We start from the raw sequence: 13,721 nt of genomic DNA, 5'->3' as shown, positions 1-13,721 counted from the left end.
ATAATCCAATATTGATTGGTTTCTAAACAGCTACGATGATCAAGTCAGTGGTTGCATATAGCAGCAGTAAAGAGACTACGAGCTTTCATCGCTAAATCCGTTTATTCAAGTTATCCAAGCGCAACTATCTCTGTAGTTCACTAAACAAACAAATAATTTTCCATTATCGTTATAGCCACCCATCGATTCTTACCACTACCTCACAGTATATCCAGCGCTACAGCAGAAAATCAACGTAGATGGCTGGCTATTGTATGTACGTGCGAGAGTGAGCCAACGCGATCCGTCTGCATCCGCCACGCACCTGAGCGCATCTGGTGATAGGCCGAGTTCATTGCAGCTGAAAGTAGCTCAGTTTTTCCGCGTCCATCTTCATATTCTCCACTTCCAACAGAGGTACCGAAGGGCAAACGCTCAGCGTTTTGACTCATCGACTTGTGTTTCAACCGGTTGCTCTGGCTTTGTTCATTTTTGTCCATTTCTCTTGTCTGTAACAATCATGGAGGAATGCAGCATACTTTGAGCTCTTTGTCAAGTAGTTAGTCTGAACGTTTCCTCGGCGGCTTCTGGGGAGCCGGTGGAGGAGTGTTTGGCTCAGGTCGAGGTTGGGGCGAAGGTGTTCTTGGTCCTTCAGCGTTTGGCATATTGCCTGGTGGAGTAAATCTCTTGGAGAAACAAGATAAACAAGATATCATACAAGTAAAAGCGGAACCTAGCTTACTGGATCAGCTAGATGAAGAGCACTCTTGAAGTTGTTGGAGAAAAGTGAAAGCGCGCAAGACAAAGATCAGGAAAACAGTATATATCTATAGTTGATGAAACTATGTTTTCATATGAATCACGCTATAGAGCGAATTCGTAAGTTCTAACGTGGTTTCTCAGCGCTACACAAGCAAGTCACGCGTCGACGTTGTCGAGGTTGTCGACGTTACACAGACACCACCGCCTCACTTCAGAGATTTCTACCCCTCAATATTCTTGGAGCCAAACAGCATCTTCACCACAGGCTCCCCCCAAGCCCTTCAAACGCCCACGCAAATAATACAATGGCTTCTGTATTGCAACACTCCGATGATGACGTGAGGCATGTGCTCTCTCAAGATGCGCATTCAGTCTCTTTGCATACTCTGGGCGTCAAAAGAGTTGATGCTGCACAACTGCCCGCCAACAACCCATGTGAAGACCGCTATAACCTTTCTCAGTCACTCACTGTCTGGGAAGGCGAGAGCTGGGTAGCAAGCACAATATTCGATGGTCATTATGGGTGGCAGACTGCAGACCACCTTGAGAAGGAGCTGTTGAAAGCCGTTCAAGCCAAACTGAACAAACTCCAGTGGGACTCACGTACCGACCAATCCATCCAGCACGCTATTGAAACAGCCTTTGAGGAGCTTGACGACTCCATCATCAGGGGCTATGTAGACTGCGCGCGAAACAAGGACATGGCCCTCGAGCACAAGGTGCCCTACATGGAGGTTGCCATGGCTGGGTCATGTGCCCTACTCGTGCTATACAATCCCAAAACCAAGACCATATACACAGCTTGCACGGGTGACTCGAGAGCAGTACTCGGAAAGCAGACTGCCGACGGTATGTGGGAGCCGTTGGCCCTCTCCGAAGACCAAACCGGTGCAACCGAATCAGAGGTAGCCAGACTTAGAAAGGAACATCCAAACGAGGAAGTTATCACACATGGTAATAGGGTCTTGGGTTTGGCAATTTCTCGTGCCTTTGGTAACTTTCCATGGAAATCATCACATGAGGTTCAAGAGGAGCTTGGCAAAAGGTTCATCCAGGGCAAGCCGAAGGAAAAGACGGAAATTCCCACCCCGCCGTACCTTATCGCCAAGCCTGTGGTGACCATCACGAAGCTAGAGGCCGAGCAGCCGGCTTTTCTCATCCTGGCGTCTGACGGCATATGGGATAACTTTGAAAATTACGAGGCGGTGGAGCTTGTGGTGCGATGGTTGGAGGCCCAGCCGGAGAGCAACCTGGAGGAGATGAAGATGAAGTTGAAAATCACGCCAGAGACTGCATGGTGGAAGAAGGAGCCGCAAGCGGAAGCAGACTACCCCGCGGGCTTTGACTTTCTTGAGCGCTGGAACGATTTCGACATCAGGTTTCGACAGGAAAGGGCCGTCATTGAGGACCTCGACAACGTCGCGGTTCATCTTCTGCGAAACGCGTGTGGTGCCAACCATCGAGAACTTCTGAGGGGGAGGCTCGCCTATCGACCACCATTTGCGCGGGATGTGAGAGACGACATGACTGTCCAGGTTTTGTTTTTTTTAAATTTATAGAATTGAATGGCCGGCTAGAGGTAGTTTAAAGTTCAAAAAGTAGATAAAGTCAACAAATGCTTCATCCCAATGCATCACCAGGTGCATCTCGTGGTTTACGTACATGCACGGGAGTACCCTATCGACTTGGCCATCAAAGTTTGTGACGTACGGTGCGCCATGGTCGAGTTGGCAGAAGACCAGATCTCTGACCACAGCGTAGTCATACTGCAAAAGTTTTACATGCATCACTATTCTTACATTGTCTTTGTGCGGCGGCTCTAGCCGCGATGACTGGCCGAGAAGCTAATTGAGCTGACTTGATCTCGGGTTGAGATACGCATTGTGCGACATACATGCGAAGCTAGGAGTTAATAAGGGGCTTTTTGGCAACTAAGTATATCAATATTGTATTTCATCTCACTGGTTTTCAGAACAACCTTCATTCTACACCTGTGGCACACCCCGTGGGTAGATACCAGTCACTCCAGCAACGACATATGCTGACTACCTCGAGAAGGATAAGGCAAAAATCGGCAGATAGAACCAAAAGCCCAGTAAGAGAATTTTTTTTTGTCCACTTGTTACTTTGGCAGTGCTGGCATGATTTGTTGATTTATGATTTCAAATACCGGGTAAGTTTGGCTGGTTGGCTGGTTACCATAAGGTGGCCAGTCACCCGTGGTTTAGCCGACCTTTGGTAGCGCGGGCGCATTCGGCAAGTCACACTCACCAGGACCAACCTTCATCGACCGCGCACCCATTCCACCTTGAACCTTTGTCTCATCAATTTATCAGAAACTTGTTATCTGCGCGCGTTCTTTTTAAACCAAAATTCAGCTTTATAGACACTCAGTTTGTGCTGAAAAGAAGATGGGGGAGAAGTTGCAAAACGTCTTTCGAACCTGTGACTGATTCTCAATGACGACGGCGGAAGATATGCCTATGATGCTGGACACGGCCATGTCTGTCGGCCTCGGTGGCGTGGACGACCTCTTCGGAGACGAGGTGCCTCTATCCCTGCCTTCCAAGACGCAAGGTCGACATCTTCATCAACGGCTGGATGACCTACGCAACCGCGGTTGCTGCCAGTATGTGCCATCTCACTCACACCCTTGTACCATTGGGGGCGCATCCCATCTAACAGATTCACAGAACAATCGCGTGGTCTAGGGCAGGTACAATTGCATCCATTACCCCCGACGGGTTGAGCTTGGAGCTGCGCATGCTTCGTGCGCACCCAGCCAATGGTAGCTGGGGAATGAGCGAGCCCACCACGACGGATCTCGTCAAAGGCACCGTCACCAATCCCCTCGTACATCTGGAATGGAGCACTACTACTGCTCCCGATCTTGCTATTTTTGACTCTACAGGGCGTGTTATGATTATAAACTTTCCGGTTTCCTTGAATGCCCCATTCGCTAATCGCAAGTGGGATGCTGATACCGTGGACGACATGAATGCCATCGTTGGCTGTCATTGGCTACCTGTGCCTCCTATATCACAGGTGAGTTGAAGACCAGCATACAAACAGAGACATGACAGCGTGCCTAATAGCTCCAGAAAACATTTAATGTCCTATACGGCCCAGCCATCAAGGCCCAACCCAACAGCTCGTACCATTACGAAAACTCTTTTGTCCAGGCAATGGGGCCCCATCACCCGCACACGTCAAAAAGTGCACTGTTTTGCGTCACCATGAGTGGGATGTTGAAGATGTACTGGAGTCAGAATAATGGCAGAATGGAAGAGACGACAATGGAGCTGGAGAGCATCTGTTCCTCAGACGATTTGGTAACACATGCATCGTTGGCTACCGACAAGAGTGAGTTGGTGCATTGCAACTTGTAACGAGCAGGAAGTCGCTAATCTTTCAAAGGATACCTCATTATTGTTTTCACGACAGCCACCAAGAAACTCAAGGTAGTAAAGTTGGAGATCCAGTGGGCTGGTCCTGGAGCGGTGCAGGAAAAGACGCAGCTTTCTCTTACGGCGCGCCTAAACCCTTCATTAGTGGAGGATCATCTTGCCTCTATTGACTGGCTTCAGATGGTCGACGAGCCATCACTGCCCGAGTTTACAAGCTTACAAGCTCTGCCTTCCATTGTCGCTAGTATCGGAACTCCTGGTCCTCCGCTTATCATTGGCGCTCGAGCCCGATCCTCGGGCATCGGAGGTTTTGAAATGATGCAGACAATCATAGATCGCTGGGAATGTGTTGAGCAGAAGCCAGCGATACAGAAGGCGTTTGAACAGATGAGAAGCCGTCGGAACAGCGCGTCCACCACCCAAGAGCTGCCTGTTTTGACAAGACTGAAGCGTCTAGATCCAATCACGATCAACAAGACTGTGATCAGCATGCAAGTCTCTCAGTACGGTAAGGTGCTGATACTTGTCATGTCGGATGGATCAGTTGAGCACAGAGACCGCTTCACATTCGAACAACTCTACACCACTACCGACGATTCAAGAATTAGCAGTCTCGCAGCAGCTGGCTGGACATTCGCAGAGGACGGACCCTGCTACCAAGCTGCCTTTTCGCCTACGCAGTGCTCCATCATCCAAACGGGCGATGACGGCAAATTGAATTGGAGGAAGCTTCAGTATGCGCAAGGCGATATTGGAGAATCCAATAGCGATAGTGCATACAGTGCCACTGTAGCAGGACTTACAATTGCTGCCGCACCTTGCATTGTCACGCAAAGCAACTTTGACGACTTATTGGCTATTGCACACCCTTTGGCTGAGAAGAAGAGGTTTGCGTCGGACTGGATTCAAGAACTGATCAAAATGCTTAAGGTGCAGATTGACTATACACAGGAGAGTCACCATGAGTCGCTCATGCGTAACACTCCGCTCCAGTTCTGCATGAGTATTATGAATAGCCTCGGGTTTAAAGGAGAGAATGCGCCTCGAACATTTCAGGGCAAGTTTGCCTACATTTTCCTGAACGTGCGCATAATTGTTGTTCTTGCGACATTGGCTAGCAATACACCACCACAAGCGAGGGATAAGATGTCTCCATTGGACGAACCAGGTAAGTTCTTTGCGAAACATATGTACTATACCTACGCTTCCTAACCGAGTCACAGAGGTAGTGGAAGCCCTGGCTGGGGAGCTCAAATGGGGCATGGATCTGCTTGCTTGGATCATGGACTGCCTGTTTGAACTCTCGAATGATGAACAGTTTATGCAGCATCTGAACGGCAAACTGAGCGCCGCTTCGGAATACCTGCAGGAGCGCAACGACGTTGCGTTGCATCTGCTCTTGAGCTCACCCACACGCAGCTTCCTTTTGGCGCTGTGCCGCCGCATTTCGCACCTGGACGGCGTCAGCGCCAGGACGCTCGAGTTCTATCGCCAGCAGGCGGCCGAGGCGGAGCGCTCAGGCGTGGCTCGGCTATCCAGTGGACAGCTGCAGCAGGCGTATCAGCGAATGCAGCAGGTGACGAGCTCGAGCCTGGTGCCAGTGGCCGAGTTTGAAAAGATGCTCAACACGCTGAACCACGACATCAATCAGGTCTATGCCGTGTACCTGCCAGCGCTGCTCAGGCAGGCTAGTCACCCGCCGCAGGGCAAGCAGATTGACATGCGCATCAAGTCGTCTCAGGCGCAGATGGAGGTTGTGATGCTTCTCTCACGGCACGTGCCACCGGCCTTTATGTCGCTAGTCAAGAAGCTCTTCGTCGATGACCTCGGTCCCATTCGCGCGCAGCTGGACCCGGCCGCGCTCTTCTTCGCCGACTTTACGGCGCTGGGCGTGCAGGACGACAAGGCCAGCCTGGCGGCGCGCGCGGCGCGCAACGGCGGCGGCCCGTACTACGACTCGTTTAAACGCATTGAGCTCCAGCGCGGCACGCGGGGAGCGAAGCCGTGGAGGCGGTGCGTGCGCTGCCCGACGCTCATGGAGGACGTCTCCCCGAACCGACCAGGCGTTACGTACGTGCTGGCGCCGCAGAGAAAGTGCTCATGTGGCGGCAGCTGGGGCTTGCTGACCAAGGATAAGATGGTGCTGTAGTTGGTGTGTGCAAAGTATGGCCTGTAGGCAAGGCGCGAGTTGTTGGACAGTCATTTTTCGAAACGGTATTTGTTATCGGGAGGGTTGGATTGTACCGGCGTTGCGTTGACTGGGTAAAATACACTGTTTGAATACTATTATTTGACTATATCACGGCTTACAGCGATTACAGCGACTGACATTAGTGCGGTATTGATATGGCCATAGAAATAAGCCTGTGAAGTATAGTGTGTCTCATGCGGGCTGGACGACGCATCGTTCCGTCACGTCAGTCATGCGGAAATCGTGACTCTATCCGAACACATATAAGAAACCACAAAGTACCCTGGGTTTTCCAACTTGAGGCTCCGCTGTGTATGTAGCCTGACTGACAATCACTAGATCTAGGGGGGAATTTTAGACTACAACGTTCGATTCTCTAATCCGTATTCAAGTGCTAGTGATTGCTTCCCCTTGCCCTCTCTTGCTCTTCTCATGAATCCTGGCCTACGATATTATGTACTGAACAGGGGCTGAGCACCGCCTACTTCGTACGGCGACAACTGGTACCTGGCAGAATGTTACTCGAAAACAAGCGGTGAGTCGGAGACAAACAACAAGATTGTTTCCAATGGCAAATTGACTGGTGAGTCGCATGGGGGCCTTTTTGGGGGGGGGGCTTCATCTCGGCTCAAGCCCAGAGCAGGTTCGGCAACGTAGCGTGGGTGACGGGGGGACCTGGGCAGCCAGGGTGGCTGCACAGCCTCGATCGATGAAATGAACGACTTTTTTTTGCACCAGTTGAGGGAAATCGGGCTTTCTTCAAAGGTATCCGATGTATCCGATATACGAGGCCGCCATGCACGCACGCAATGTGCAGTTGCATGACTGAAGAGCGCATTTGTGGTGGGATAGTTTACGGAATGTGTTTGAAGGAGAAGCGGAAAGGAAACAACGTTTTAGGAGCCCCCCATTCTGCAGTGAGAAGGCTGGCGCGCGCCAAGAGACAAGAAGGTTGGTGTCAGAGATGGTGACACTTGGTGAGATGGCGGGTTCGTGTATCCGATTGACATGATGCGACAAGGGGCGAAACATGCACTAGATAGATGTGCTGCTAAACAACTGCGATTTCACAAAACAAGATGCAGGAGAGCTGTCTATTTTGCACATGAGGACGTCTAATGCCAATTTTTATTTTTATTTTATTTTTGTCTAAAGGAAGTGTCAGGCGACTGGCAGTGTCTTGACGAAATAGTGCATGTTACCGTTACCATAACGGGGCCGCATCAATCTAGGGAAATAAAAAGCAAAAGGGGCTGTTATTAGCGTTATCGGGGAATTAAAGACATGGGAAATTTGGCCTCATTAAAAATAGTTGGTGACGGAGGCGGCACGCATAAAGGAGAGAGAACTGTCAACTGCCGAGGTAGAGATGGGCCAGCAGATGCCAGGTCAAAAAGGAGTTTTAGCCGCTGAGCATCTGCGAATAACTGCACGGCAGTCAATTGGGATCTGTTGTGGCTTTTTTTGGCCCGAGGGTTCACGAAAAAAAAGCTGTCGTGTCACGCTGATTGGCGCAGCGCGTACGGGGTATTCGTAAGCGCCAGGCAAAATGCAGTAGGAGCCAGACGATAAGGCGGTGTTGGGCGAAAGAGGGAGAAGACCCCGAATAGAAAAGCTTGGTTTCTTTGCCAAGCAGTATCAATATCACGAATCCATGGGCAGCTGCTGCCAGCACCCTGGTCGGGAGGGATTGGGGGTGGAGAAGAGGTTATAGTGGTCTCCAGCAGGCGCGAAGCGACTGGCTGGCGAGCTCGAGGCCCCTGACGATGGTTTGATTACGGTCGTGAGGAGGGGGGCCAAAGGACTATTCATGTGCAAGCAAAACGCGATCCTTGAGAGTGTTGGAATTTCATAGTTAGAAGAAGCAGTACGGAGTAAAAAGATGGGAGTTGTAGTAACTATTTCCATGTAAGAGCGTGGCAAGCACTGCGGGGCTAAGGTCATGTATGAGGAGGTGCGTCACAGGTGTTAAGTAAAACACTTTTATAAGTACGTATCACGACACAAGAAAGTGTCTCTTCATATTTCCAAGATGCGTATCGTTTTTACCCATTGGCCTAAAAATACGGATATTGACTTTAGTTAGAGGCTTCGAGCAGCCACCAAGAACTCTGAACCAATCATTAATCATTAATCAGGGGTGGGACATGTACCTATGTACTGTCGAGGTGCCGATGTACCGACACGAGTCTCATGCGCTCACGAGCCATCATTATCAGCTCAGCAGCTACCTTTTTTTGCAAGGGCTGACGATGGCCAATCAAGTTTTGGTTATAATACATGGAAAGAATAGCCACGCAACCACGACAACTAGAACGGTTGGCCTTTGCCTTTATTTATTAGTGGATACGCACCTGAAAAGCGCCCCCGTCCAAATCGCTTCAGCGGGCTTCCGCACTCCGTAATCCGTACTCCGTACCGTACCTGGTTTTAGATTTTTAGTGTCCCTGTGGCCCTGAGCTAGGCTTGATGGAGCTAAGCGCGGAGCCTTTAACGGACATGCTAGGTACCCCTTGCCCTTGTTTCCCTGCAACCCTGCAACCATTTGCCATGCAAAGCCCCCCCTGCCAAGTCATCCCTGCAAAGCCACCCCTGAAAAAAAAAAAGGTGCAAAAAAGAACCTATGAGCCACTTTTGGCCGGCCCAGCAGGCAATTGGCGGCGGCTGCTTGCATCGCTAAAAATCGCCGACTGTACTGAGTAGTGGTAGGAGAGCCAACGACTCGCGCCCCCTTTTTTTCCTTCTGCCTGCTTCCCACAGCCTTGTCCTCGCCAGTCAATTACGTCCACACAATCACTGGCTGCCATCAATATCCAATTCGCCATCCTTTTGGCCCATTTACATCCTTCGCCAATTAAACAAACGCCCCCACCTGCCCTGCTCTTCGAGAGTCTAGCCCAGCCTCCCCCGGGCGCCTTTTCGCGTTGACGCTATCAAGTATCATCACCAAGGTCACATTGGCGGTGTTGCCCCCCCTTCCACCTCGTGCCGATTGTCTTTGGCTACTCATAACCTTTTATCAATTTCGCGCAGCCCAGCGATCCATGGCCAATTTAACGATTCTCCAGCCATAAGACAATCTGGGACAAGACTCACATTTAGTCCAGGTCCCAGGCCTTGCACGCGCCACACGCCCCCCGGTCTATTCCCTTGAGAGGAGAAGGCCGGTTCCCTTGGGCACTTTCAAGGGCTCCTCTTCAACTCCCTCATTGCCCTGGGGTACATTCGTCCTGGTACATGCTACGCCGCATCTTGCACAAACTGGAAACACCATGGCTGCCATGGCATCGCCGTACAAGGTGTCGATTCCGCACAACTCTGACACTGACACTGTCTCTGTTTCGTCCGACCTCGACACCACGCATCACCAACAGACCCTGTCTAGCCCGCTCTCGTCTGCCACCACTGCTTCCATCTTGCTAGACGACGAGCTAGACTCCCTCGTCGACGACCGGTTTCATCACCACTTCCCAGACTCAGACTACCCCGACAACCACCACAACCAACCCTCCCAATCCCAATCTCAATCCCATCACGACGCCCGCTACCCTACCACTGGCTCCTCGGCCTCTAGGACTCCCTCATATCGTCGTTCTCGCTTCAAATCCATCGAGAGCAACGCCAGCGCTGCCACTAGCCTCTACTCGTCTCACTCCTCACACCCGCCTCGAACCTCATCGCTCTCCCACTCCTCGTCGTCTGTCGCTCCGCTCTTTGCATCCACCGCTCGCGCCAGTGCCAGTCCCATCAAGAGGAAACCGTTGTCTGCCACCGCTTCATCCATAGCTACGGCGTTTCAAAGATCATCTACTGCCTCCTCAACCGCCGCCAGCTCCGTCGTCACCCCCGTTGTCCCGCCGCTGCCTCACGGGGCTGCCAATGCCGTTGCAACCAACACTCCTGTAACCGCCCACTCGGTGCCATCTCGGAACAGCTCGCAACAGACAACCCGTCCTTTGACTACTGTCTCTTCATACATTGTCGGCCTGCCAGAGCCTAATACGCGCTTTGCACGACCACCCTCCGTCGACAGTCCCACCCTCTACCACTTCCCACCTACGACGTCTATAGGACAGCTGCCTTTGTTTCAGTAAGCATCCTAACCCAACTTCACTCTCTACTCGCACCCACTTTCCACGTCTGCTCTTTGTACTTTGCATGACTCTCTAGTATTTGTATGCCGGTGGGTGTATGGCTGTTTGTTTCGTGATTGCTCTTGAACTGCCCCGTTGTGCCCCCCCCCGCTCCCTTTTGTCATTGACACCTTTGCTCCGCCGATCATACATAGCCCAAGACACTTACTCGTTGCTGACTGGTACCACTCTTTCCTCTCGACAGGTCCTTGGAAGATACTAGCCAGCACCGAGACTCCCAACCAGCCACCTTGAGCTCGCGCAGCAGCACTCCCCAAGCCGAAGCCCAGTCAGTTGCAACCTGTGCAGACGACGACCTCTCCGACGTTCTCTCCATTTACGGAGGCCCCGCATCAGATTCCACCCCGGATGCTGCTTCCCCCGCTACTCACGCCAACCCTCTAAGACGCCACGATTCCTACGACGGCGTTGACCGGAAGCGTTCCGACTCTGCAAGCACAGATTCACCCACTCTCATGTTTGCGCACAAACCGACGCCTCCTCACCTACGATTAGAAACTGTGGATAAGTCATCGCCTGCCGAGTCAGATCACAACACAAACCACGACTCTTCGCATTCAGAATCCCCCGCTCTACCTCCTAAACTCGACAAGCCTTTGCCAAAGTCACCTGGCGGCCAGACCTCGCCGTTTTCCGCCTTGTTCAGCTGGGGCAATAGCACCAATAACGCGGCCGGCGTCGACTACTCACCTATTCCGTCACCCGAGACCCCTACTCGTCGTGCTGGGTTATTAGATGATTCCACTCGTCCGCCACCGTCCATTACCTTATCTAGAGACCCAAAGTCTAATGCCGCCGTCGCTAACCCACTCGGATATTGCGAAACACAACTGTCTACACCGCCGCCTCTCGTTGCGTCCTCATACATCCATTTAGAAGAGATGGAGGACGAACTCAAGGCCATCAGCTCTGAATTAGCGGCCTCGATCCGTCGAGAGATCGATCTCGAGGACCTGGTGGATCGTTTGCAAGAGCAGGCCAACAATGCTCAGGCCGGAGGCAAGCGCACCAGCGACTACTTTTCCGACTCTGGCTACAGCTCCGCGAAACTCAGCGACTTTGATCAATCTCGCGATGAGATTGAAAAGATCCAGCGTCGGTCCGAACAGGAAAAGGCATCGATACGACTGGAGCTTACAAACAAACTCCAAGATGAGCGCCAAAAGATCAAGTCACTCGACCACCAGGTCAAGGAGCTCGCCGAGAGAGCTTCCCGCATTGATCTTGCTGAAATCAACAATATGGATGCCAACGGTCGCTTAAAAGAACTCGAAAGCACATGCGAAGATCTTCGAAGGAAGCTTGTGGAGGAACGCTTCTCCAAGAGCAACTTTGAGGATTTGCTCACTGCCCTCAAAGGTGAGCTGAGCAGCGCCTGCAGCGAGCGCGATAACCTGCGTGACGAAGTTGTGCCTCAGCTGCGCTCTCGCGTCGAGGGTCTCGAGGCTGAAGCCGCTAGCTACGCTAGCTTGACATATGAATCGACAAAAATGCAGCATCAGCTGCAATCCCTGCAAAAAGAGAACTCTTCCCTCCGTGACTCGGCTGCTGGCGTTGAGGAGATTGCTTCTCGTGGTGGCCTCGCAAGATCAGAGTCCCTTTTCCGCAGCCAAAAACAGCCCATCTCGCGGAGTGATAGCGTTGCTAATAAGCATGCTCCTGCCGAATCCCGCGAGGCTCTCGCGGAGCGCCTCAAGGACGTTGAAGCCCAGCGTGACGCCTTGCACAGCGCCCTAAAGAATCTGCTGGAGCGCCAAGAATTCCAGAACCGCGAAAATCAAAAGAAGATTAAGATTCTTGAAAGCGAGCGCCAACGTCTACTCTCCGAATCTCCGCAAAAGGCCGGTTTCGAAAAGGACATTTTCAATCTTCGCACAGAAGTCAACGTCTTGCGCCGTCGCGCCGAGGAGGCCATGGAACAAAAGTGGCAGGTAGAAAAGGGTCTTGGTGGCCTGAAGATGGACCTTGATAGAGCCGAGGAAGAAGTCACTTCGCTGCGCAGCATGCTCAAGGAAAAGGACATTCTCACTGCTCGTACTCCAAGCTCATCTGCCGACGCCAGCGTCACCTCTGAGGAGCTTGAGAATGCGTACAAGGCTCTACAGGCCCAGTATAACGAGTCCCTCGAGCGTATCAAGAAGCTCGAGAACGGCCTGCCTGGCGATGAAAAGACGATGCAGGCTCTCCAACGGCTGGAGAGTTCCCTCAATGCTGCTTTGTCCGAGCGCGACATTGCGCGTGGCGACGCTAATGGCCTCCGGAGCCAGTACGACCAGCTGGCAAGCTTCTCGGCCAAGAACATAGACTCGGAGCGTGCTCTTTCTGACGAGCTTAGCGAGTCTGTCGCCCGTGTTGAGCAGCTTGCCTCTCAGGTCCGCTCTCAGATTGCCACCAACTCTGAACTGCGCCAGCGTCTGAACGACGCCGTCACTCGCAGTGAGGCAGACCGCAAGACCAACTCGGACCGTATTGCGGGGCTACAGGAGCGCCTCCACATTCTGGAAGAACAACTGGTCACGGCCCAAGCCTCATCTGACGAGCGCGTTGCTCACCACGAGGAGGAAGTCATCAAGCTCAAGGACGCTCACAACGAGCAGCTCCGCCGCCTACAGGAGGGTGGTGGTGTCGGCATCGTTGGTCCCCGCAAGGGCTCTCTGCTCAACCCGGCCAATAGCCTGTTCAACCGCGCTGCCAGCGCCCTCCCCCCCAAGAACTTGGAAGAGGAGGTTGAAATTAAGAAGCTCCGTGCTCGCGTGGCTGAGCTGGAGAAGGCCCTTGCAGAGGCAGACACAGAAATGCAGGAAGTCATCAATAAGATGAGCCTTGCGCAGATTGAAGTCATGAACCTCCAAGAGGAGCGCGAGGCTGCCGTTCGCGAGACCAGACGTCTTGAAGGCATGCTGAAACAGGAGCAGTCTAGCCCGTTTGCTGGACGCTTGAAATCTCTCGCCGTTGGTGCGTGAACCTGTCTACCGGCTTGATGCCAGCAGCGAGGGACAAGCGAATCAAGCCGGACATGTTTCGATGATTTCAGCGGATACGATTGCATTTACACATACACTGGAGTTCTCTTTCGATTATCAGAGATATTGCGCACTTGGCAATGTCGAGCAAGTGTGCTCTATGGGTCGACGGGGTCGACGTGACAAAAAATGAGCAGCTTTGGAGTTGCTTTGGGCGGAGTTTGGTTTATTTTGCTATGCGCTGGACAATTGCCAGTCATAATTA

General features: G+C 52.1%; 3 protein-coding genes across 3 annotated transcripts; all 3 read left to right on the top strand.

Annotated features, from left to right (window-relative positions):
- Window positions 1–1,046: 1,046 nt before the first annotated feature.
- BBA_00589 (pyruvate dehydrogenase) lies at window positions 1,047–2,300 on the top strand (the record flags this gene model as incomplete). The annotated part of the gene is made up of 1 exon (XM_008595686.1): window positions 1,047–2,300. One exon carries the CDS (start codon window positions 1,047–1,049, stop codon window positions 2,298–2,300), a length of 1,254 nt encoding a protein of 417 aa, XP_008593908.1.
- A 900-nt stretch (window positions 2,301–3,200) lies between these two features.
- Window positions 3,201–6,297, top strand: BBA_00588 (RNA polymerase II Mediator complex subunit Sin4; the record flags this gene model as incomplete). The annotated part of the gene is made up of 5 exons (XM_008595685.1): window positions 3,201–3,370; window positions 3,435–3,786; window positions 3,843–4,104; window positions 4,159–5,316; window positions 5,372–6,297. 5 exons carry the CDS (start codon window positions 3,201–3,203, stop codon window positions 6,295–6,297), a joined length of 2,868 nt encoding a protein of 955 aa, XP_008593907.1.
- A 3,314-nt stretch (window positions 6,298–9,611) lies between these two features.
- Window positions 9,612–13,456, top strand: BBA_00587 (intracellular protein transport protein; the record flags this gene model as incomplete). The annotated part of the gene is made up of 2 exons (XM_008595684.1): window positions 9,612–10,429; window positions 10,678–13,456. The coding sequence occupies 2 exons, from the start codon at window positions 9,612–9,614 to the stop codon at window positions 13,454–13,456; spliced, it is 3,597 nt and encodes a 1,198-aa protein (XP_008593906.1).
- Between the last annotated feature and the right edge of the window lie 265 nt (window positions 13,457–13,721).

Source organism: Beauveria bassiana, assembly GCF_000280675.1.
Source record: "Beauveria bassiana ARSEF 2860 unplaced genomic scaffold BBA_S00001, whole genome shotgun sequence".
Classification (NCBI taxonomy): Eukaryota; Fungi; Ascomycota; class Sordariomycetes; order Hypocreales; family Cordycipitaceae; genus Beauveria; species Beauveria bassiana.
Note: the sequence above shows the minus strand (reverse complement) of the source record. Positions and strands in the feature narration are given on the sequence as shown.